The following is a 27,394-nucleotide window of genomic DNA, read 5'->3' as shown; positions in this document are numbered from 1 at the left end:
TTATTCAGCAAATACTTTATTCAGCAAATTCATCCCAATTATCATTCTATAAAGTTTGCAGAACCACAGTGAACCTAGCTATATTTAGGGTCCTACTCTTGACTTAAAACAAAACAAATATAACCTTTCATTCTAAAAAATGCATGAAAGAATGATCTTGAAACCTCTCTGATTTGGACAAATAGGTAGATAATAATTGGAATTGGTGAAAAATACAGGAATAAAAGTAGTATGTTTAATTAAATCAGTAGTCTCATTTAAATATATGTAACTAATAATCATTTGTTTTGCACCTACCCAGAACTGCTTTTTCCTTGGTGCACTGTTCTTCACTAGTTCCAATCATGTGGGCTGCCGAAATCTGCCCCTTGCCATTTTGTGCTAGTTTGACTAAAGAATGGGCAATCACAATGCCCAAGTCCTTTGTCATACTGATTGGTCTAGAGGTTTGGTATGTTACCTATACCTAGCCAATAAGACTCACACCTAGGATGTTTCCATTTTGGCTCTTGGGAAAAAGGAGTTTTGGGTTTTAGAGTTGGAAAGAAATAAATTGGAAGCAAATAGCAGCCAACCCAATAAAGTCAATCAGGGATCAAAGGAAATGAGTGTTTGAGAGGAAGCAGATCTTAGTTGCTTCATTTCCCAGGTCTGTTAGAACTCAGAGTTGCCCTTTTTATTCCAGCATTCTTCCAGGATATGCCTCTTTTCTTCCTTACAGCTCAGTTTAAGTTGCAAAGGTCCTGAATAATGAAATAGATAATAAGAACTCATAATCAACATGGTATTTGTTTATATGTATATGTGCTACTTCTAATGTACTAGTATCTTCTCTTAAATATTTCAAACTTCCTACATATATCTTTATTTAGACAAAGTTCAGACCAGCTAAAACCTTCACTGATAAGGAAATGGTAAATTTTACATCGATGAATAATCATAAACCCTGAATTAACAACATCCAAATTATTAGAACTATGTAGCATTAATGCTGATTCCTTTAAATTGTGTCCATAAGTTTGCTTGGGCCCTGAAACCAACTTGCATTATTATGTATTTTTTTTCTTTCTACTTTTCAGATCAAATGTATTGGCCTATACCATCCCCTTGAAATCGAATTTTGCAGCCTTCTGGCTTTCCTCCAAAAGTCTTTCATTGTGTCACAAGCCATCCTTGTTTTCAATTCATTCTTTATCCACTGTGTAAACTAGGTGGACCCGAATACTTAGGAAAAATCGAAAGCATTTGGTTGTTATTAGTGTAAGGATAGCTGACTCACACATGTAAAACATTAAAGAAACCTTACAAATGTTTGAGTAATTATTTTTTCTGTTGTTGTTTGGGGCTGTGGGGCATTCAACCACATCCTGCCATGCACACACACTTGAGATCTCTCTTAATTACCAGGTATAGTTTTAGGCTAATAAAACAAACAAGGACAATATTTTTATTTTCTTTTCCCAGAATTTTTATTGTTTTTATTTAAATGTAACATACTATACACTGTTCAGCCTTTTGGGAGGTAGGAGGAGGGAGTGATTCTATATCTTTAAGAGGAGTCACCTCAGAACCAATACTCATACGGACACATACTGGTGGCTGATACACCTTAACTTCATGGGCCAGGGCCACACTTCCCACAGAGGCAGAGCTCCCAAAATCTAGATATGTTTTTAAATCTACAACATTCAGGCTAGAACTGCTTTTCCTTCAGTAGTTGCAAAAGGGTTCAGAATTCTATCTCAAGATTGAGCAAATATGCCATTTTTAAATGCAAGAGAATCTCATTACTCCTTACCAGACTGTTTCTGTCTTTATGGTGGGGAGGGGGGGGTGTGTTTCTATTTTTGGCCTCTGCAAGCTTTGATACATTTTGCTAGAAGCTGTTTTAGTGTCTTGAGTACTATAATGATGACTGTTTACACATGGTCTCTTTGGTAATCTAAATGGCTGTGTGAAATAGGAATCCAGTTTGCGCCTTACTTGCTGTTACTGTGGTCATCTAATACTGTGTTTGTCTCACCAAACATTTAATTTTAGTTGTGGGTGGTCCATGTTCATGTGTCAGGTGCAATTATTATTTTAAAATAAAAGAAAAAATGTATCTAGTTCTGATAGGAATGCCTTCCATTATAGCTCTCAGACTCAGTAACCAATTAAATTCTAACATACAGATACCAACCACAAAAATTAAATATTTTCAGAATCCCACTTGTCAAAAAGCAAGTTGGAATCAAAGTACCATGAAAAGCAACTTTAGCCATAAGCCCAATCACTGTGCCTCAAATGCATTTCTTTTGAAATACCAACTTTTTTAAAGAATGAGAAAAATATGACCTTTTGTATATTACTTTTTGGGAAAATTTCTTAATAAAGCTAATTTTTAAATAACAGGTTAACTGGAAGTGCTGGTTAAGGATTGACACAAATAAGTTATAAGAGGATCACAAAACACCAGCCTTTCTAGAAGTTAAATTTTAGTAAAAAGACACATTTAGTGAGTCTTTTCCTTGTACCACAATACTGTGTCCAGACAATGAAAATAAACAGACTTTTTCAAAACAAGAAATATGAAGATAAAACTGCAGCATCAATATAATCTTATAGTAATCACTTAAAGTATTTAGAACAAATAATATTTTTCTACATTTTTAAAATCACTACAGACACTGCAAATAAGGCTTACGTATTTATTTAGTGGAATACAATGTGATGACGACTGGTGAACTCTTATGTACTGTTTTCTATACCTGCTCTAACAAAATGAATTTCAATATGGTTACATTATGGAACCTTCTAAAGCTCTTGAAATTTACAGAAAATACATTTTATTTGGTTTTGTAAAGACTAGATCATACAGCTTGAACAGGCTTCAGTATGTGGCTACACATATACCAGGATATATTTGCTCAGTTTAAGCCCCTGGGAGAGTCGCACTTCATACCAAATTCCTTGATAGTTCCTTTGGGGGAGATTACGTGGAGGAGATTATGCATTATGTGGGATTTACAGAGGGTTTGTATATATGCAGGCAGCCTCTTTATCATTTACCACTGTGATGTATGGCAAGAGAATGTTAGTAAATAATGAGGCTAGGATACGAAGATGCATTTAACAATTTTCCTTCTTTTAGTATATTCTCGGAGACAAACTGATTTATTAATAGAGAAGAATTTGGCCTTTTGGTCTATTTCTTAGGAAAGGAAGCCTCAGGAGTAATAAATGTTTTTAAATGATGGCAGACATCTCTCATTCAAGCCATGGCACAGCACTGCCATATTTATTGTTGATGGTTCTGATTGCAGAAGTGCAAATTAAGTCAACCGATAGCACACTGGGCACTCATTCTGCTTCCCTAACTTGCCTCTTTTTTTGAAGTGTTTGCCAAGTTTTAAAAACACTTTGTCATGAACATGCATGTGGTATGCCAAAGAAAAAGAAAAGGTAAATCAAAGGGCAGCTGCTGAGGATACTCTTTAAAACCCCAAAAGATATTTAACATCCTATTAAATAAATAACTTAGAAAGAAATAGAAAGGGATGAAGGCAGAATGCACAAGCATACCATACTATTTGTATTGTTAGAACAGTTTCACACTAACATGTGTATATTTTTTAATTCTATCCAATTTTTCCATGATGCCACACCCAAAGCTCCTGTGGTTGTGCATAGGATATGACCCAAGTGCTTTCCAGTAAATGCTTGCGTGTCTTGCTGCTCATTGAATCATTAGGCTTGAATGAGCAAAGAAAGTCTTTGACATGAGTTCGTATTCCATAAATAACTTTCCCAAAGATCATTCAACAGATTGTTCCATGTCCTTTAAGTTCTATCTCAGAGGTTCAAAAACAAAAGGAAAAACTTAAAAAAGTCCAGCCATAATGTTGTTCACTTGGGAATAACTTCCATCCCATTTGATCTGCCTATATCTTGATTATAAGGCATGACACAGAACTAATTAAAAGAACATCATATGTCAGCAGTAAGTACAAAAACCTTCAAAGGATTCCTCTCTTTTAGGCAAGCAGACATCTGCAATGTATCTCTTTGAGCTACTGTCTTCCTGAAGAATACCAACTGTTCCTGGCAAAAGGGCCTTTGGTTCTACCGAATCCACAAACATTGCCTTCCTCTATGAGTGTACCACCATTGGAAGAAAGTGAGCTGAGGTGTTTTTCCTTCGTGTTTTCTGTCCTCTCCTTGGAGCTCCTTTTCCATTCAATGCCACATACATTTGCCTCCCATTGTGCTGCCAGTTAAAGGATGCGTAGGTATTGTATCCGTTTTCCTCTATCCTCTCCTTCAGCTTACAGTCATTGTTAAATTCTTTCTGCAAAGAAAAAACATAATCTTTTATTCCTATGTGATGATACTTGATTCTGTTTGACACAAACCATCTAAAGAACATTTTAAGGGTTTCGTTTGCAGTTGCCATTTGTACATATGTTGTGCTCTTAATACATCATGTCAACAGAAATAAAACTCATAGCCACAAAACAGATTCTGTGTTTGAAAGCACAGATCCATTTTACTTGACCATCATAGTCATATACTGGCATCCTTTTAAAAAGCTGGTGTGCTTTGAATATGGTTGAAGTACCTAAAATGATTGTGAAGAAGCAGATGTTCCACTAACAATATTTGTGATGAGCCAATAATAAAGGATAGTGTTATAATCTTTCTTTTATAATGATAACCAGGGGTCCCATGGGGAAAATAGAATTGCAGAAAAAATGCGGGCTTATCAAGTTTGCAAACTTCATCTACTTATAAATCCATAATAAATATAGACACACATTGATAAGAAAGCAGATCCTATCACAAAATCAAAATAGTTCTACATAACTAAAGGGCAGGGGGATGTCTTCCTCTGATTCAGATGCCAAATTTTTCAATTTTATTAAATTATTCACAATTTTCCATTACTTGTAATTTTGAAAAATTTTGTTCTGAACTCTAGGGATGATTAAAAACTAGGACATGAAATACCTTGTTTTGTGAATTACTATGTCAAAAAAATTATAAACATGGTGACTAGCAATGCCTACACATATTGTTTAAGCCTGAAGACTTTCGTCCTGGGAAACTCCAACCTATAGCCATAGATCTTTGGCTTTGTTTCAGGTGGCCAAGGGGTTTAAGGAAATGTGTTGGGACAAGGATTCACTCTCATTCACTCCACAAATTCAGGATCTTACCGTGGACTTCATAACAAAGAGGAGATACCTCAATGATCCCAAGCCTCTGGCTTCAGAAATACTCCTCTTCTCTTATCCCCAAACTAAAGTAGTTAAGAAGCTAAGGAATTGGGACTCTTGTCCTTCTGGTTCTACCTTCTCCATCCAAACTGGGAGCATTGTGGATATATTTCAGTTGAGGTATCTGCTGGGCAGTTTCTCTCACCTTGGGACTCTTTAAAATTTCTTCGAAATTCCAAATTCCTGAATGTGTGTACACTTAAATACCCAAGTATCTGTGAGATAGGTCATAATTTTGACATTATCAGAACCATCACAAGCAAGTATATATTATGTTAGTGTTACCAGTGTAAGCTTTCTTTGCTGGAACTTATTAGGCCTAAGCGCTTTTATTCTATAAAGTAATATTTAAGTGTAACATTCAAATGATGACTATCACAAGCAAGTATATATTATGTTAGTGTTACCAGTGTAAGCTTTCTTTGCTGGAACTTATAAGGCCTAAGCGCTTTTATTCTATAAAGTAATATTTAAGTGTAACATTCAAATGATGACGTAGTTGGTTGAAAATAAGAAGAAAAAGTAAATTGTTAAAATAATAATTTTAATAAAACAAAAAAAATCTGCATTAGAAAGGAGTTTAAATCCTTAGTATGTTTTTTTTTCTTTTTATTCTTCTACATCTGTTTAAAACTACTTGTATATGGTTTTCAAAGCAGGGGTGGTTTTTTAACATGGATAATCGTATTCATTTCAATAAAGGGGGTTCAGTTTAGGGACTAAAGGAGGATTGAGATTATTTCATGTGACTTTGTATTGAAAAGTGGGAGTGGATGCTTAATTATTTTTCCTCCCAAAAATGAACTTATAGAGTGTTTCTTAAAATGAAGTGCACTTGTAGCAGCCTCCTCATCTCAGGTGTTTTAAATATTTGGGCCATAGCTCAAATGTCAGAATCTCTGGAGGAGGGGCCTACGAATCTATGGGATCGCAACCCTTGGTGTTGCTCCCGCGCCTCGCTCAGCCAGTGAGCGGGAACCGGTCTGTATGTGGGATCCGAACCCTTGGGCAGGAGCGCCGCCGCGCTTCCCAAGCGGCGCACTGTCCAGTGCGCCACCGGGCCGGCCCCGAATCTATGTTTTTTATCGGATCTTGACAGATCATAAGTACTAAAGTTAAAAAAAAATCTAGGCTACAGCGAGTTCTCAAAAGTAGGGTTTTGGTAGCTTAGAAGAAGGTTTTCAATTTTCTCCAGCTACCTGAGAAATTTCTTTGGTACTTAAACCATGCTTTGTGAGGTTCTTTCTATTTAATTCAGTTTTATAACTTGTTTACTTAATTCCATCAGAATTAAAGTCGGAAGAAAACTCAGAATACAATAGATGCATTGTTCAGAGAACGAATAATGAAAATATAAGAAAGATAAATGTTTCCTACAAAGGAATAGAAGAAAATATTCAAGAGATAATAGATATAGAGCTGTTTTAATCAATCACTCTGGGTATATGCCTAATTGAGGTTTTCAGAAAGGCTTATTGCATCAATGGAAATTATATTTAAAAAATGAAGGTAGGGATTATGAGTGTTGTCACTGGGTATGCAGAATTATATTAGGTATGTGCTCATAAATGGTATACCCTTTAGGTGCAAAGTTATTAGTCCTATTCCACTCTGAGCAGGACATTCAATTTGAGTAGATTTTTTATTTAATTTGAACAAGCCATAATTTTTCACTATTCCTGGGAGTAATGCAAAAGTGCGAAAAGAGAACACTATGGTTAGAGAATGAGATTCTTTCTGAGACAGGTTGAAAATTCTCTAAGAAGGCAGGCATATTCTCTAATGCGCCAAGCTACTAGGAGAGTTAGTTAGGTTTTGCTTTGTATAACTCTGTGCTCTGAATGGTTCTAAGTGCTGAGCACATAGTGGGAGACAAGGCTGACCCTACCCTCTTGAAGTCATGATACTGGGAGAAGACAGTAGCTACTAGGAGAGTTAGTTAGGTTTTGCTTTGTATAACTCTGTGCTCTGAATGGTTCTAAGTCCTGAGCACATAGTGGGAGACAAGGCTGACCCTACCCTCTTGAAGTCATGATACTGGGAGAAGACAGTAAATAATAAACACATTAATGAGAGAAATATCAGGTTGGTACCTTTGCAGATAATTAAAATAGGGTGATGTGATAGAAAGCAACTGAGCATCTACTTTAGATAAAGAGATGGAATGAAATAATTCACAGAGCTTAGAGCTCAAAAAGAAGCATAAGCATAGTACATGAGCTATGTTGGGGTAGAAGAAAAAAGTGGGCATGGGCAAATGGGAGGGTAAGAATTAAATATTTTTATGTCACAGTTCATTTGAGAGTTATTCATTTCTTCTTGATGTCACATTTTTAAATATGTATATTTCATCAATTGTAATTATTTTAACCTTTTGTTCCAATTAAGACTATTTACATTTTCTTTCTTAGTCTAAATTAGTGTTAGTTGGCTTTACTTTAAAGCATCGATTTTTCATTAAGTGTGTGTATCAGTATCTCTTCAGAGAATATACACCCGGTCCTCTTAGCCAGTAATTTTGTTAAAGGAGATCAAGGAAGGACCCAGGAATATTTAATGAAATGAAATACACCAAAATGCCTCAAAAGAGATTATGATGTGAACTCCTAAATGGAACCACTTTTTAAAATGGTCCTTTACTCTGCTAGGCTCATTTGTAACAAGCAGTGCATAATGGAGACATTTAACTAAAATTCCTCTGACCTCCATGTAAAAAGCCTACTCTAGCCCCTTAGACAAAGGGACCAACCCAAAGTGTGCTTGACTCCCCAATTAAAAGTGGACCTGATATGAATAAAATGCAAGGCTATTCTGTGTCCAGACCAGTGGTTCTCAGATTGTGGTTACTGAGCCAGCAGCATCAGGAACACTTGGGACCATGTGAGAAAAGCAAGTTCTGAATCAGAAAATCTGGGTGTGGGTCTTGTCATTCTGCCCTTTTAATAAGTCGTCCTGAGGATTCTGATGCATATTCCTCTGACGGCTGCTGGCTCTAGGCCATCACTACAATTGTCCTTAGGCTAATCAACAAAATAAATTTATTTCCACACTTAAAGTGAGATGCCTTTTTAATCCTATGAAAAATGTAAAAATGACACAAGATCTGGTTGGGAAAAAATGAGATTGTTTAAGAGATCTGTGTCACAGGTTTTATTTCCTGCCAATAAATATTGTTATATGTCCCACAAAAAATGGAATTAGAAATTTTTAAGATCAAGCTTATAGCTGGCTTCAGTATACTCCCTTAGAGTCTAGGGGAAAAAATGTAAATTCAGTTGGCATCTCCTTGATCCAGCTTTGGCACTGACAAAATGAAATGCTTTCACATTCATAAACTGATCTACTGTCGTCATTCAAATAGATAATTAAGAGATTGAAACTTAATTCCTAACTTTATCATAGGCTTACTATACTATTCCTGGTCCTTCTTTAAACTTAACAGTTAATTGCTCTGTAATTATTTCACATTTGTTTACATTTTTGCCTAAATATTATAAATTATTTGAAGTTCAGGCCCATTTTCTATACTTCTTATGCTTCTTTGGTACATCAAACAGTATCTGGCATATAGATATTGATATAATTGGTTGGCATATTCTAAAAATCTGAACAGAATAAATTGTTACACTGTTTATAATTTAATGTTAATTATAATTACAATATTAAATCTAAGATAACTATTATTTTAAGTGAGATCACGATCTAAGAAAATTGGTCTAAATGAGTTTGATCTAAGGTTGTAGACGTAATATTCAAAATATTCAACCCTTGGTATGGAACACGGGTATGGGTGTACCCAAAGCACTGACTGGATACTAACCCCATAAGGACCCTATTGCAAGGAATAATATTTCCACATATATATGTTTATAGTTCAGGCATAATTTGAATTAGTGACTATTGTTATTGTCTAGGTAAATAAAATTTAGAGTGGATTGAATAACATGCATAATTATAAATTCCTTGATAAGTTTCCCCATTTCAGATTTTAACAAAATACAAAACATCTGAGCCCCTGTTTTATTTTCAGCTGTAACACACACATAGCATATGGTTTGCCAGTCAATTCAAGATCTTTGTTTTTAATGATTCTTCTCCAAGTGGTCTGCAGCTCCCATGCCAAGCTGACCAGATGCTTCCGTGAAAGTCTGACTGGTTAGTTCAGAACATTCACAGACAAATGCCAGCTATAGCCTATGTGGTAGACGAATGGGTGAACAACAGAAATTATAGAGTTGGAAGATCTGCTTTGCCAGCCTTTGCAACTCTGGTGACCAGCCCACTGTGGCTCTATTTACCAGCAATAGAACAACAACAAAATTATTCAATGTCTGGAAGAAACATTCCAAAACTGTGGTAATGATTTACTGCAGTGGATTTTGACAACAGAAGCAGGATACTTACTGAGCCGTAGAGTTTCCCCTTCTTGTTCATGGCTAAGTAATAGTTGCTGTTAATGGCTTTGACAGCAACAACTCCAATTTCCACTGATGTTATCTCCAGGATACCTAAAACACACAATAAAAAAAGGCTAAATGTAAAGAGTCATATAAATTTCGTTGAAAGAAAGTAAAATCAAAAGAAACTATTGAGTTTATATTTTGACGATCCTAAAAACAAAAGGCTAAAATAATTGGGGAAAAAAACCCCACAACCAAACCTCTTTTGCTATGGTTAAAAAGCCAGCAAATATTTCAAGTAGCAAGGTTTTAAAAGAATTCCCCTCCATTTTACTCTGAGCATATATAGGAAAATATTGTTTTAATTAAAATGTTTCCTTTGCTAACTGCATTTTCAACCCCATAAATATTAAAAACAACTCTACTCATTTTAGCCTAGATTTCACAAAGACTTTATCAGAGCATACATCTGTACTATGGTATCAAATTAAATCTACAGCATATGTCAATAATATCTCAGATTTACCTCAATCTGTAAAAACTGTTTTTTCTTTGTAGAACATTAGATAAACTAAATTTCTTGGCTACATTTAACTGATAAATTTATTTTTGGCAAATGTGTTGACATTCTGAGATATAGAGAGACTAATCCATATATCCACACTGTCTTTAAAATAGCAGAATCACTAATTTGGGTTGGGGGAAAATTCATCAACATTTTTTAAAGTTTTTTTTTTTTTTTTTTTTTTTTCTAAAAGAGTGGAAAACTTAGAGCCTTAGTAACTGATAGACAAGAGACTTTTCCTCCTAATACATGAGCTTCAATTGCTACGTCTAAAGATATTTCTCTGGAGAGCTTGTAGGTAGCTATGGGGAAGGCATTTGATATTCTCAAAGTGCTCACCCATTTCAGGTTAAGAAGACCTTGGGAACTAAAACCTCTTATTTTATAACTCTCAGGAAAGCTTGCTCAGGGTAGAAAAGAAGAATTCCAATCAGCATGTGGCCTCTGGAACCAGAGTGTCTGGGTTTGACTCCTGGCTCTGCATTTATTGGTAAATGATCTCAGGAGAAGTCACTGAACTTCCCCATGTCTCAATTACATTTGAAAATAGGCAACATAATAGTACTTCCCCCATAATCTTGTTGTGAAGATTAAATGAGATAGTACATGTAAAACAATTAAAATTTGCCTGCAATTCAGTATCTCCTTAATTATTATTAGAGGGAGGTTTTCCTCAAACAGTTCTAGATTTTTGAACTTCTTCAACAGACTGTGTAAATCCTGAATAGAACATACAAATTCCCATTGGCTTAGCCCATAAAATCTGAAAGTTGATCATAAGTTACCATTTATCATGTATTAGCTATTGATGAGAAACACTATCCTAAACATAGTATACAAATTATGTTTATAGTCTTCCCATAGGGATAAAGCAGCTTATTCTCAAAACATCAATGACTTCTTTCTTCCTCTTCCTTCACAGATTAGCCTTGTGGAGGCTAATAGAAATGCTTGAGTCCTCTCATTGTAAAGTTGGGCTACCCAGAGATTTGTGCCAAGACTACATGCCTCAGACCATTCAGTTCATGCATCAGTTGGAAGCCTCTGACCTCTTTTGCAAGCAAAAACCAAGGAAAGATTGTGAACGGTGAAGGAGACAGTATCTGTATTTATAACTTCCTTTTCTCTTATTCTGGTAGTTGCACTGAAGATACACACACACACACACACACTTATTAGCATATTTAAAAAGTACTTTCTTGTAATTTATGTCTTTAATTCACACAACAGACCTCTAAGGAGGTACTGTTATTCTCGACTACAGAAGACAATAGAAAAGTTCCTGAGGTTACATAACTCAGACACAAGGCGATCAGGTGAAACAGGGCCGTAGTGATGGACCCAGCACCTGAGCTCTGACTTTCAGACTATCTTCGTCTCCATCTCTGACTATTTGACTCTCCACCACACCTTTCCCTCTTTCCCATCCCCACAAAGGAATCCTGTTGGAAAGCCATCTGACAAAGTGACTCATCAAGATAATAGTCTTTAATGACTTAATGTGCTATTCCTCCCAAGGATGTCGGCATGCCACAGAGGATAATGTATGAATATCAGAGGACAAAATCTAATATACTTTATTCATTTTACAAACACAGGATCTAGAGTAGGAAGGAAGGAGAATTTTGGGGCAAAATATTAGGCTGCTGTTTACTTTGAGCGCACAAGAGGCAAGTAAGTATTGTCAGTAAATTGCAAGGTGATCCCTATATGTGTGTGTTTAAAAATGGAAATTAATAGGACAAAGAGAAATGAAGGATGATCTTAGCAAAGAATAAACCAAGATTTCTGAAGGTGTAGCAAGAGGCAAGTAAGTATTGTCAGTAAATTGCAAGGTGATCCCTATATGTGTGTGTTTAAAACTGGAAATTAATAGGACAAAGAGAAATGAAGGATGATCTTAGCAAAGAATAAACCAAGATTTCTGAAGGTGTAGGAGAAATGGTGGGATCAAGCTATAGTAACAGACTGAATTGGCAAAAGGAAAAACATCATGATATAAATATTACTAAATCCTTGACCAATTATTTCTGAGAGTGCACTGCTCATGAGATCATATTTAGCTCAGATACACCTGAATTTCTTTCTGCTTTGCTCAAAATAGAAACTCAATATTCTAAGAATCAATCAACCTTTTTTCCCACACTGCAAAGAGTTCAGGATAGCTTGAAAAGATTTAGCATTGCTTCAAACTAGAAAGAGGGAAGACCTGGATGATTTAAGGTCCTTTCAAATTTTGAAAATAATTTTTTGGAGGCACCATATGGTCAGTAAGTTATAATTTGATAATCTTGTGGGTAATGGACAATGACTGCATTTATTATAAACATCTGTGAATGTGAAAGTGACTTTCTGAGGGACTGAAGTCTAGAGAACTGCTCTGCTTTTCATAAGGAATCTCTCCAGTTTTTTCTGTTCTTTGATGAGGATGATCAAGTTCGCCTATAAAATTATTTTTGGAAAGGAGCTCCAGAATTTTGTCTGAGGATTGTTAGATCAAGAGCTTATGATTCTATCTGTGTATATTTTGATGCAAGGTTAAAAGCCAATTGAAAGAGCCTCCTGGGGGGACGTAAGTGAAGAGCATACTGGATATTCCTGTGTTTCTTACAACTTGTGTGAATCTATAATTACTTCAAAATTAAAAGTTATAAGCATTCTTTTGTTATTCAAAGAAAGTAAAATCTAGGAATTATATCATCAATAAAAGGAAACATAAATTATGTTTCCCACTGATGTGAGATACTTTGTAAATTTAAAGACACATTCTTGTAGTGAAATTCTATTATTTATATTAAGTTATAACAATATCAGTTTTGATATACCTCAAAAGATGAATATTCCAGGTGGTATTGTAAATCTATTTTAGGGCCTTTGGACAGTTTAGTTCGAACACTTAGGAAGACCTAGGAGAAGGGCACTTTTTTAGGAAGTGGAAATATAAAATGAAATAAATTATAGCTTTTCTCTTGAGAAGTCTATATTTTATTGGGAGTAAAAGACAAATACACAGAGAATTACAATAAAACATATTATGTGATAGTAAGTGCTAAGAGGAAGATGGGGGAACTATAGAGCAAAGAGAAATGCAGTTGATACTGGCTGGGACTTCAAGTAGACTTTCTAGAGACTTGAGCAAAATCATTAAGGTGAAACAGCCCGGTGTCTTAAAAAATCCTAGGAGGTTTGGCTTACCAACCAGAGTAAAAGTAACAAGGCAGGAGGTTGTGAAAAGTAAAGTTGGAGAATTATGCCAGTCTCAGATTAATAACCATCTTGTACAGATTCTAAGAATTTTCACAACTAGAAAGTATTTTATCTAAAAATATATGACTGCTTAAAGAATATAGAAGAAACAATATTTAGCAAATTTCTTTAAGTAAATAGTAGCAATCTATAAATATTATTTTGGGTTATGTTGGAATATTAAACAATAAAGTTTGATAATCAGTATTACAGCATTACAAAAGCAACTGTGACAAAAATCAGCTCCTATTAATTAGCAAATGCTCCCTAATGATCACCCTAGTAATGAGGAGGATTTTGCAAACTGACGAATTCCAAAAGGAAATAACTTAGAAATCACAATTTTCTGTAAATTATCTTTTGTTTTTACTTGCGGGGCACAAATATATAAATGTCCGGGCCGGTTACGGTTTGGTGAATCACTGAGTGGTTAATCTGAGGAAGTATCATTCACGAGTATCTTCCCCAGTTTCTACCTCTCATCCTTCTCTAGAAGAGGAGCATTTGACCTATTTTCCCCCCAGCAATCATGATGGACCAAGATTATTTCCCTTTGGGGGCTATAAGACTAAACAAGATATTAGCCTGGATGGTAACATTCTCCTTAAATACTTTTTCATAGACATAAGAGGAGAAAGTAAAAGGCAAATAAAACTTTTATTTAATAGAATTGTTATAGACAGGGAAAAGTTAGATGTAAAAAAAGGTGCAAAATCCTATTATCCTCTCTTAAATAAACAGAACATGAATATATAATGGAATTCTAGAGCTTGAGTAAATTAATCTAGCTTCAATGTATTAAGCACCATTGTGCAGGGTTGGTGTTAGCTCTCACTGTGAAGGATGCAATGACAAAGACAGGCTTTGCTGTGAAGGAGTTTTAAAGCTGGGTAAGATACGCTGGTACAAATAAGTAATCACAATACAAGGAAAAGGTATTAAGTACTATATGAAAAATAAAATCCATTGTCATGGCTCTAAATAATTAAGAAGTAGTCTTGAAGAAGATAGTTGGTGTTTGAGATGAACCTTCCATGGGGAGGGTTTTCATAGATCGGAATCTGGAAAGTTGAAGAGGAGCATGAGTAAGGAAAAGCCATGGATGGAGGGGAAAGAGCTTAGCTTGTCCCCCCCCCCCCACACACACACAGTGGCACTTTGAGGTGGTCACTCCAGCTAAAACAAAGGGTTCTGCTTCATTGAGTAGCAATGGTGCTTTTCTGGGTGAGGAATATACTTTAAAAAAAATGTTGTGAAACTTGGAAGCAGCTCAATAAATGTCAGAGCCTCATGAATTCAGAAACAGTTACATCTATTTTTCTCTAAACATTTTATTTGAAACTTGGAAGCAGCTCAATAAATGTCAGAGCCTCATGAATTCAGAAACAGTTACATCTACTTTTCTCTAAACATTTTATTTTTTATTTTTTTATTTTTTTTTCCTTTTTGTCTTTTTTCGTGTCCGGCAACGGATTGCAACCCTCAGTGTCGCGCCCGTACGGACCGGGACCGGCAACGGGATCGCAATCCTCGGTGTTGCCCCCGCACCTCGCTCAGCCAGTGAGCGGCCGGTCTGTATGTGGGATCCGAACCCTCGGCGGGAGCGCCACCGCGCTTCCCAAGCGGTGCACTACAGCAGTGTGCCACCGGGCCGGCCCTAAACATTTTAACTCAAAAATAGATCATAATGCTACATAGTTTGATAGGTTTGATCAATGTGCTGAAATGTATCATGATTGGTGTAATGCAATACACAAATACTCTAAACTAAATTTCTCTTTCTCACGAATTGTTAGTGTCCCAAATTAATGTTATATCCTAACATAAAAAGATATAGGGGGATCCTAAGGGTTGTTACTGCATTTACTCTGTATACCTCAGGGATTATGTAGCTAAACCCACTAGTGCTAGACTAAACTGCTCCAAATGTGGTTTCAGTTCAGAATCACTGCGGGTCTTATCTCCTTAATTGTGTGTCGTCCTCAAAGAACCATAATAATTACAATTTTTTCCCACTTGAACAGTGCATAGTTCATAATATGTGCTCAATATATATTCACTGAATGAAAAAAAAAATCAACGAATGCAGTCCAGTGACAGGCTGAGTAAAAGAAAATCAAGTGTTCATTAAGTATAGAATTTTTTTTCTTTTGACAGTAGAGTCACATTTGTAAAACCTTGAGATAAATTAATAATACCATATCCAAATCAAATAAAAAAGAAAGTAAAAGAAAATGTCAAAATGTTGTATGATTCAAAGGAAAAGTCAGTAAATTACAAAATAAAAATATTTGCTGTTATAGGTAAATCATTATAAATCTGAAAGTCCTTAAAATTTTCTAAATAATACGAAGATATTTCAAAAAGTTTGTAGAAAAATGGAATTAAAAGATGATACAAATATTTCCATGAACTTTCTGAAGACTCCCTATGTTTGTATGTCTCTGCAATTATTCATCACGATTGTGAGAAAGGGGGTCTTGAGCATGGGTAAGAAAGGCTATTTAGGGTGTGAGGTTCCTGGTCAAGGCAACATTTATTCTTGGTTAAGAAAAACACCATTTGGGGTAAACTGAATTTAAAGATAATATATAGCGCAAATATAAAGATACAGAGTGACTCTCATGTGTCATATACTTTTGTATCTCAATTTTCACAAAATATACTAGAGGTAAACATTATGTTCTATAAATGTCGAAACTGAGCCTTGGAGAAATTAAGTAAATTGGTGAACATATACCCACCCACTCCGGTATAGTAGATCAGGCTTCACCTAATAAAGCTGACAATAGTAAAATAACAAAGGCAATAGTAAACATAGTTTTAACCATTTTAAATACTTTTCTCTATATTCCAGCAAACACTTGATTGTTAAATTTCAAAAGCATTTTAGAGAAGCATACCATTCAGTCAACACAAAACCCTTATAAATTACTAAGTTTCAGGTATTCTGTTATAAGCAACACAGAAAATGGGCTAATACACTTTAGTATCTCTTTTTGATAGCCTCTCAGTTGTATTCCAGGGAGTGAACATCTACACAAATGTGATGTTACAATTCTGGGGGAAACATAAAAATACCTAGTTTTATGTCTGTGATAAAACAAATGTAATAATTTTTTTATGCTGTAGGAATTATAATAGTCAGATAATTTCAAATAATATAATTGGGTATAATTTTGCTTTAAAACACTGGTATTAAAATTATACAGAACTTATTATTTCAGCTGGTATTTAGTTCATCATACCCTTGAGTTTGTTGAAAACATGAGTCTACAATAAAATGCTGCTGTGCCTCCAGATGTCCAATAGATTCTAGGTCTCTATGATAATGCTCATGAAAAAATACCTTTTTTAATCTCTAAATAATTTTTACCACAAGAACTAGAAATATTTTAACTAACAATGTTTTTACTTCTTTTAAAATGTGAAACAGATAAATTAAGCCTCAAAATATTATGGGAACTGTGAACTCCCACATAGCACAAAGGACCTTCCTGAACATTGCTAACAGACATGACCAAACTTTAGCCTGGCTTCCACCTGCACTAGGTCGTGTCCTTAAGGGTGAACCCCTAACCCCTTTGCTGAGTCTTTGCTTAAGAAAATGCAATGCTGCCAAACTGTAAAAGGTCATTGTACCAACCCACCCCACCAAACCATTTTCAGGAATTCTCTACTTAACCTCTCCTGTAATTTTCCATTTGCACATAGCCTCTAGTCCCTTTTTGCCCCCACTTTTCACTTCCTTATAGTACCTTTTTGTTCCATATCTGTTCTTCCTGTAAAGGCCTCAGTCACCCTTGTCTTAGGTATAGCTGAGCTCAATTTATACTGGAGTCTCTCTCTTGTATTGCAGCTGTCTGAAGAACATCTGTCTTGTTGCTGTTAACGTGTCCATTGTTTTTTTTTTCTTTGAAAAATACATGGGATTTAAAACATCTCGCAGAGATTATGGAGTAGAAAACTGTCACCAAATTTGTGGGTAGTATTTGTCCAGCAAAATATTTCTCAAATAGCAGATGCAAGAAAGGAAGAAGGGATGGATTTTTGAAGTCCTGTTAAGGAAGGCTCCTAGCTGAAGGGTAACAGAACTATGTTACTATCTGTTAGCTGAGGGATCCACATGCTTTAGACCTGTCTGGGATTACATACTTGGTTCATTCAACAATTTCAAAAAGTGCATCTACACTGTAACTTAACTGTCTTGAAAAAATGTCAAAATGTACGTAAGTAATTGCTGTATTTTGAGCATAATTGTAACATTTGCAATATTAATTTTATTTTTTGTGTTACCTACTTTTTTCCCTATCTTATTTCTCTCTCTGCCACCCCTCCACACCCCTTCTTAAAGGGAACAACAGAGTCACATTTCATGGGATGAAATGAATGGAGGAGCTTAGCTGTAAACAAGAGGGAAATAAATGGTAGCTGTGAAAGTGCAGAAGAGCTTGGCCTTACATCTCAGCTCTGCTACTTATCTAGCTATGTGATCTAGGATAAGGCAATTATGCTCCCAGTCTTGGTTTCCTCATTTGCAAATTGGGACTAACTGACTATAGCTCACAGGGTTGTGTAGAGTTGCAGAGCAAGGGTATTGAATATGTATTTACTGTCTGTGGAATTAGAATGGGGAGAGGCAAGTTAACCACGCTTTTATATCAGCAGTTCTCAAACTTAAGGTTGCGTGGGAATCGTCTGGAAGGCCTCTTTAAACACAGATTGCTGGGATTATTGATTTAGTAGATCTAAATTTGGTAATCTCTAAACTGGGGCCAGAGAATTAGAATTTCTAGTATGTTCCCAGGTGATGCTGATTCTGTTGATCCAAGGCCACACACTATTCTATACATTACAATTCAGAGACAGAGCACAGCTTTGATGTGAAAAAGCATCGACAGAAACATGTGCAGAGAAGCAGAACCACACGCAGGAATAGATGCAAATAATGGCAGCAGCTTAACTCCAAAGAAAAACTCTTAAAGGATATAGAAAGAAGTCAGGGGTTTTTCTTCTGCTTGTTTTTTTGACAGGTGTGGGATTCTTAATATCTGCATAACTGTGATAATGTGGATTTGGGATTTCTGAATAAATATATTGCCTTGTTGTCTATAGTCAGGTTTTTAAAGACATACAGTAAGATTATTATCAGAATCTTTATTTTCTTCTCCTTAATAAGAGTGTGGAAATGTGGGTAGAAACTTAAACACTTTCAATTACTCCTTTAAGTATTTTATACGTATTCTTAGAGGGCTAATTGTCTTGAAACTTTAAGAATTAAAGGACTATATAGCCCCCTTAAACTTATGCTCATGGCCAAGAAATCAAAGCAATCAGGACTCAGTTTATTCCCACCCTCCACCCAGAGTTGAAGGCATATACTTGCTCTAGAATGATCTCATATCCTTTAAAAGGAAGATGCCAGAGTGAGCTAATCAATGAGATAGGTCCAGTCAACCTTGTACTATTACAGACTCTGGCTGCCTTTTCAGCATAATACAGTAAAGCTATTTGGTTTCTCTATCTGCTACAGTTTTTTTCAATACACTTGACATTCATTTAGAATTACAGATAGAAATGGGACCCGAGTTAGCAGAAAATCCTTACCATCTCTACATAAGAAGATATATCTTTCACAATTTGCTAAATACCGAAATGACCTTTTACTTGCTCACCAAGTAATTCATCAAAGGATAAATGCAGTGTGATTAGCTTGGCCTTACTGATAAGTAGAGAGTCAAAACCTAAAACACTTCTCAATTTAAGGCTATATTTAATTAACCAGTATGGTCATTTAACCACTGTCATTGACTAACATTAAAAGTATTAGAAACTTACAATGCAATCTAGGGACAATATTCCAAAGTGGTAAATTAATTGTTAAAGTGTGTTAAAGATCAGTTTCTTACCACATTTTTATTAGGAGTGAAATGTGACTTTGGGTCTTCCACACTGATCATTAGTTAAGAAATATTTGCAGGTGATTATCTAATGTGTCTTTTCACAACTTGGTGCTAGATCGATATATTTAAATAAATGTAAAACTTTCTAATTTTCTCTTTCTCAGTATCAGAGATTCTTTTTGTTCATTAAACCTTATGGAAATATGTAAGGAAATAGATAATTATTTATCAATATCGTAATAGTGCCATGTTTTCAAACATTACCTTCTGTGTTCTTAGGATATATTCACAGTGAAATATAAGTGACATGTTTCTAGGACAGAATTTATTTGGAATTGTTGAGAATTGTTCACAGTTAAGTCCTGACATAAATTTAACTCACAAAGTGAAGAAAGATTCTATAGCTAGTTTTGGGTGGAATAAAGACCTACAAAAGCTCGTGTGCTCCTGGAGATAGGAACTTTACCCCCACTCCCAACTACCAGCGATCCAGGAAAAAAACCAAAAAAACAGAAAGCACTGGAAATACTTACACGTTTGAGTCATTTGCTGTGATCAAAGATAATTGACATTTGATCTCATTTTGCTACAGGATAAATGATGGGAAATAGCACAAAACTTAAAAGTTTAGAAGGGGAGGCTGAAGATAACCTCAGAAAAGCCCAGCACAATTCATTTAAATGGTAACAAAGCCATTAGCAAGGGAGAGTAATTATTGAAAATGTTTCTTCCTGAAAGGTAAACATATATTTGTATCAGAAAATATATTTTTATATAAAATTTTATGAAGTTATCTATTGGTTTTCCTCCCCCGCTCCTCCCAAGCCTTATTTCCTTCAGCAGATAAATAAAACTTTCAAAAAATTCTAGAAAGTTAGAAATCCTGGTTTCTTGCCAGGCTATCCTGACTACACCCCACTTTTGGCCCTGTTCTTATATCTCCTGCTTTCCACCTTTGGGAAAAAAGCCTGAGAGAGTCCTTATGTGGCTTGTGTCTCCTACTTGAACACTGGAAAGAAGGAAAGTCTACCATTCTGTATAGGAAGAGCTGCATATGTCAACCACGTAAAAATAAGGGACAATTACTGCAATTCTATTGCTTCTGGAAAAACCTATAGAGAATGCAAAATAATATTAGAAATGTGTTATGCACTAGTAGAAGCCAACCAACTCCCTAAATTATGTCTATTATGATAAGGAGGCTTTGGCAGGCACATCTACTGTCATACTTTCCCCCTTTTAAACTAACTCATTATAGATTATTTCAAGAAATCTTCCATGTTCAATCAAAACCTCTGATTGGTCTAATTTAAAGTGCTATTTCAAAGCCTCAAAATGAACTAAAATTACTAAATAAAGAAACCAGTAATTTTTTGGTGAGAAAAGTTCAGATCATTTAGGGTTTAAGAAAAGGCCATGTCTTAGCAAACTGTAGATTCAAAGAAGAGCTTGAAGAAATCTAGAGATTATCTGCTTCATATCCAATTCTCTTCTGTAATAGGTGACACTGGCAGATCCAGAGAGATCAAGGAGCTTATCCAAGCACCTGTAAAAGGTTACTTAGAGCCTGAAATAAATACAGCACATGTTCTTTCTACTATACCATGAGGCTCCTGTAAATAGTTACGAACTGTTGGCAGCCAGGCAAAGATTTTATATCTACTTAATGTTTTATAGACTATTTTATCTTATTCATTACACAGAAACAATTCATCCAATTTGAGCTTGACCACTGCACTTTATTTACAAAGGAAGAACAAAATTTAAAGCCAACATAAAGGGTTAGAGGAATTACAGCATGGAATATTTCAATAAATGATCACCATGTTAATATAGATATTTACCCTGAAGATATTGCTATGAAATGTCTACCACATTTACTAAAGCTTTTTTGAATTTATTTAATATTACTAATTATAATATAAACTATCTTTTCTTCTTAATTTCATGCAAATAATATAATGAGTCAGTAAAGCACATCTTGATGTTGGGTTTCGCACAAGAAAAACTCTTACCTGATGCATTGAAGTGTTCACAAATTAGCTAAGCCTGAACAGCCCAAAGTAGTATAAAATATTTAATGTGGATCAAGTTTGAGGGATTCAAGCTCAAGGTTTACTTTGAACACATATATTGTAAATTTGACAAGCTTGCAACATGGTGTATGGAATAATATATACCTAGCCTCTTAACTCTTTCAAAGACTCCATTGTTGCTTAGGTAGTAGGTCATTAAAATACTTGCTAAGAAATATAAATACTACTATGTGGCATACGAATTTTGACTTGATAGTGCAAAAAGACAATTCATATACTTCACCAACTGCAACATTGATTCATTTGCTATATATAACTATACAAGGACTTTTTAAAAGTTAGTGAAAAAATGGAATTGAAAGATAATATGAATCTTTCCATGAACTTTTTGAAGTACCCTTGTATATTTCTATAATTCATGATATTGGCAATAAGGAATTCTGGCCTCTGTTGTAAAGGGAATGTTTAACAAGATAGGAAGATCACAGCTCTCGGGACTAGAGACTGCCCTCTTTTGGACAGACACCAAGTTTGAGGTGATTCTTTATCCTCAATATCCATGGAAATGCCCTGTCATTTGCACAACACACAGCTAGCAAAGAAAACAGAACTTTTAGTCTGAAAATAGAAAAAGACAGCATCACACATTCATTTCTGATCACTAGTAAAGCACAAGCTAGTATTTTGATATTGGAGGAAGTACTTAATAGAAATTAGTGTAAAAGATTTTCCTGGTACTTAAAAATAAGGTCTGCAGAAAGTATAAAGACAGAGAGTAAAACTCAGTATGAATGAGACATTCTAGCACAGACAACATGGGAACAGCAACACTGGGCTAGGATATGTTCTAAGAACAGATTCTATTACCCTAACCAATGAGGAGAGGGAGTAGTACGCTTTCTTTAATGAGATGCAACTAAGGATTGATATTAGAATCCAACATACATGCTTTATTATTTTTTTGTAATTATAGATGGGAAATAGACTGTTAGGTAAGGTTTTTTAAAATTGAAACATGGTTGATTGTACATATCTGTGGGGTACAGAGTTGAATATTAATACCTGTGTGCAATATGTGATGCTCAAATCAAGATAATCAGTATATTTAACATTATACGATATAATAGTTGTTTTGTGGCCCTTTATTAGGTAAGATTTTTGAAATGCTAGTTTAATACTTTTGTTGTTTTTGTTAAGTCTTGATTTAACTATCTATAAAGAAATTCCTAGACAGGATGAGTTCTACTTGACACATTATGATCCATTTCCCAATGGTGGATAAAGACCAGAAATTATCTTAGTATCACACTTTATTTTAAAACTAATGCTTAAACTGGCTTAAAATAGCATGTTCTTGAGCAAGTGCACATGCCCTGTAAAAGAAAACCTTATCTGATCCAAGTTTGACAGTGAAAACTAATGGGTAAGGGGAAACTTTTATGTCGTTGTTTATTTCAAAGAATTAAATGAAACACTTAGGAGAGCTTTTAAAAATGTAAAGAGACAGATATGTAAAGGAAAAAATGTCTATCTAGGTATACGTATATGTGTGTGTGTATATACATAGTCATGCACCACATAACAATGTTTCAGTCAACTATGGACTGGGTGTATGACAGTGGTCACCTAAGATTATACTGGCTATACCATATAATCTAGATGTGTAGTAGGGCATACGATCTAGGTTTGTGTAAGTTGCACTCTACAATGTTGGCACAATGACAAAATCACCCAAGGATGCATTTCTCAGAACATATCTCTGAAGTTAGGTGATGCATTTATATATGGGTATATACACACATACACATACACATAGTTGATCCTTGAACTACATGGGTTTGAACTGTGCAGGTCCACTTTTTTTTTTTTCAATAAATACGTTTTTTTTTCAATAAGTACATTTGAAAAACTTGCAGACAAACTGTGTAGCCTAGAGATAACAAAAAAATCTTTTAAGAAGATAGGTATGCCATGAATGCATAAAATATATGTAGATACAGTCTATTTTATCATTTACTACCATAAAATATTCACAAATCTATTCTAAAAAGTTAAAATTTATCAAAACTTATGCACACAAACACAGAAGGTACATGGTACCATTTGCAATTAAGAGAAACATAAACAAATGTGAAGATGTAGTATTAAATCATAACTGCATAAAATGAACTGCACAACATACTGTACTACTGTAATAATTTCGTAGCCATTTCCTATTGCTGTTGCACTGAGCTCAAATGTTTCGAGTATCCGCTTAAAACTCCATGTGACACTAATCATCTCCTCATGAGTAATTCCTCTCTCCAGTAAATTGTGTATTGCAGTAAAAAGTGATCTCTTGCGGTTCTCACGTATTTTTCGTGTTTACTGCAATACCATAAACCTTGAACACCATAGGACCCATATGAACTGCCACTAGTGCTGCTGGCAGTGCTCCCAAGAAGCAGAGAAAAGTCATGACATTACAAGACAAAGTTGAATTGCTTGCTATGTACCATAGATTGAGGTCTGCAACTTTGGTTCACCACTATTTCAAGATAAATTAATCTGACTTAAGGACAATTACAGAAAATAATTAATTGGTGAAGCAGTCGTGTAGCTGCAGTGATGGCTTCATAATTTCTTTTTCTCTTCTTATGACAATCCTTACGCCAGATTCATTTACCTTAGAATACAATATATAATACGTATAACATACAAAATATGTTATTAATCAACTCTGTTACTGGTAAGGCTTCCAGTCAACAGTAGGCCACTAGTAATTAAGGTCTGGGGAGGTAAGAAGTTACACATGGATTTTTGACTGTGCAGAGGGTCAGTGTCCCTAAACCTCATGTTGTTCAAGGGTCAACTGGATACATATATTCACACAACAGTTATTTCATATTAGTCTTCATAAACTGTTCTAAACAAAATATGTTCTTTTTATTTTTTTAAAATGCTTAGTTTTATTTATTTATTTTTATTTTAACTTCTCAATAGACATTGTAGTTATTTTCATGACCCTTTACTCATTCCTCTTCCCCCCTTCCTCTCTCCCCTCCCTCCCCTACATCATATCTGTTCACTTTTCTTAACAAGTTCAAGGAATTATTGTGATTGTTGTGTCTTCTCCCCCCCTTTATTTGATTGTGTGTTTATTTATCTATTTACTTTTAGCCCCCACAAATAAGTGAGAACATGTGATATTTCTCTTTCTGTGTCTGACTTGTTTCACTTAAAATAATTTTCTCTAAGTCCATCCATGTTGTTGCAAATGGTAGTATTTCATTTTTTTTATAGCAGAGTACAATTCTATTGTGTAGATATACCACAGTTTCCTTATCCACTCATCTGATGATGCACATTTGGGCTGGTTCCAAATCTTGGCTATTGTGTATAGTGCTTCAATAAACATTGAAGTACAGGTCTCCCTTCAACACGATGATTTCCATTCCTGTGTGTATATTTCCAACAGTGGAATAGCTGGGTCATATGGTAGCTCTATCTCTAATTGTTTGAGGAACCTCCATACCATTTTCTATAAAGCCTACACCACTTTGCAGAGCCACCAACAGTGGATGAGGGTTCCTTTTTCTCCACGACCTCTCCAGCACCTATCATTGTCTGTCTTTTGGATACTAGCCATCCTAACTGGAGTGAGATGGTATTTCAAAGTGGTTTTGATTTGCATTTCCCAGATGCTGAGTGATGTTGACCATTTTTTCATGTGTGTGTTGGCCATTCGCATATATTCCTTTGAGAAATGCCTATTTAGCTCCTTTGCCCATTTTTTAATTGGGTTATTTGTTTTTTTGCTGTAAAGTTGTTTGAGTTCCTTGTATATTCTGGATATTAGTCCTTTGTCAGATGTATATTTTGCAAATATTCTCTCTCACTCTGTTGGTTTTCTTTTCACTCTGTCGATTGTTTCTTTTGCAGTGTAGAAGCTTTTTTGTTTGATATAATCCCATTTGTTTATTTTTCCTTTAGTTGCCTGTGCTTTTGGGGTCATATTCCTGAAATCTGTACCCACTCCTACTTCCTGGAATGTTTCCTTTATGTTTTCTTTAAGGAGTTTTATTGTTTCAGGGTGCAAATTTAATTCTTTAATCCATTTTGAGTTGATTTTGGTATAAGGTGAGAGGTATGGGTCTAGTTTCATTCTCCTGCATATGAATATCCAGTTTTCCCAGCACCATTTGCTGAAGAGGCAGTCTCTTCCCCAGTGTGCACAGAAAATAAGTTCTAAACAAAATATGTTGAAACTTCAGCATTTAAGAGTAGAAGACAGATTACAAGTACTATGTACTTGAGTTCTTATACACATAAGATATTTCTAGGATCCAGATTAGAGGACAAAACAGATAAAGAAGAAGCCAAAACTAAAAGTTAACAGCAAAAAAACACTGAAGGAAATAAAATTATTGGACTTACTTGATTTTTTTTTATCATACATTATTAAAATATATATCCAAACCATGATAATTTTGCCTAATTTTACTCAATTCAAATTTTATCCAAAACTGTTGAAACTTTTAAAAATTTATGAGAACAATATTCAAAGAAAAGTTACCTTAAACTTCTTTGTAGTATACCTAGTTTCAGCTGGATCAAACTCCACAATGTTATATCTTAAAGAAATTTTTTCATTTACATTTATTTGTAAATAAATGTATTTATTTGTAAATAAATGTAAATAAATTTATTTACATTTATCTGAAAACATCCCACCCCAAAAGAAAGACTCTCTTAATATTATTTAATGCATATAATAAATTGCAAAAAGGAATTTGAATTGACTTGATCAGTTCTGATTAACTTGCAAAGTACTGCCAGATAATTATTAAATTCAACTGAAATAAAATAATGTAAAAGAATGCACCATAATTAAAAATTTGGTGCATAGTTATAGGATAGGGAAAAATAGAAGCTGGAAAAGACTAGATGAATTTGAAAATAACTTGTCAAATTGCCATCAAAATGAAAAAAACACAATTGTAGGTAAAGTGGTTGGCTTTTTAGTAATTCAGGTTAATAAATGAATGGAAACATCTATAAAGAAGAATAAGCAACAGTCAACAAATGTTTCTACCTCTTCTATTAATTCTAGATCAGAGAAAAAAAACTATGTTTGTAACATAATTTAATTTAGTTCAAACATTGAAATAGTTCAGTGTAGATTATTATTGGATAGGATTCAAAATAAACTCTGTGTATTTGTTTTCATATAAGGATCTTACAAATGATGTCCAAATAAATGTCAAATTTAGCGTCATAATTTAATTTTTAGAAGGAGATATATTTGAATTCTCCATATTTTATCAAAATAGTCAAATTCAGGACCCCTAATATGGCATAGATTTTATAGTCATTGTTATTTGAAGGACAGATAGGTAGATAAATAGATGAATGGATTCGTGCACATCTGTCTTATCCAGGCTGGAAAAACAATTTAAAAATAAAAATTAAAAAACCCTAATCCAAACAAAAATAATAAAAATAGACATGCTTTTAAAAAGCTTGAAAAACTTAAACTATGGCAGTTCATTGAAATAGAACTCAGGAATAGAACTCTAGTTAAGCAATATTTACTTATGCATAGATTATAGCTACTGTGTAGCTGAACTTATTTCTTTATGCATCGGTACAAGAGCTAGGCATATTTTCATTTCAAGGAGAAATGTTTCAGCTTTCAGATTTCAAGTTCTTTCACAACTCTAATCTTTAATCACTTGGCAGAAGTGAGAACTACGGTGAAGAAATAGGAGAGTGAATTTAGCTGGAGGTAGGAGGAGATCCAATTTGTCCTTAGATTATTGAAATAACGACTCCTCTATTTCTCCATATGGGCCTCATCTTTTCGTTTACTTGATGCTGTACTACCAGCAACTGGCCCATATATACCATAGCAGGTACCCAATATACTCATACAATAATAGAACTAATTAACTAATTTATCTGAAGAAACTCACATGCAAAATACCCTTTTTAACTTTGGCAAACT

The 27,394-nt window shown here is 34.7% G+C and overlaps 1 protein-coding gene across 1 annotated transcript in view; it reads right to left on the bottom strand.

The window, feature by feature from the left end:
* Nucleotides 1-1,444: 1,444 nt before the first annotated feature.
* Nucleotides 1,445-27,394, bottom strand: part of FGF10 (fibroblast growth factor 10) — a 90,612-nt gene continuing 64,662 nt past the window's right edge. Inside the window, exons 2-3 of the mRNA XM_008586557.1 lie at nt 9,663-9,766; nt 1,445-4,330 (exon numbers count right to left, since the gene is read on the bottom strand). Coding sequence (XP_008584779.1) covers nt 4,133-4,330; nt 9,663-9,766 — 302 coding nt within the window. The 3' untranslated portion in view covers nt 1,445-4,132. The remainder of the gene's footprint in view (nt 4,331-9,662; nt 9,767-27,394) is intronic.

Source organism: Galeopterus variegatus, unplaced genomic scaffold (assembly GCF_000696425.1).
Source record: "Galeopterus variegatus unplaced genomic scaffold, G_variegatus-3.0.2 Scaffold4026, whole genome shotgun sequence".
Classification (NCBI taxonomy): domain Eukaryota; kingdom Metazoa; phylum Chordata; class Mammalia; order Dermoptera; family Cynocephalidae; genus Galeopterus; species Galeopterus variegatus.
This window is presented reverse-complemented; position numbering and strand designations above follow the sequence as displayed.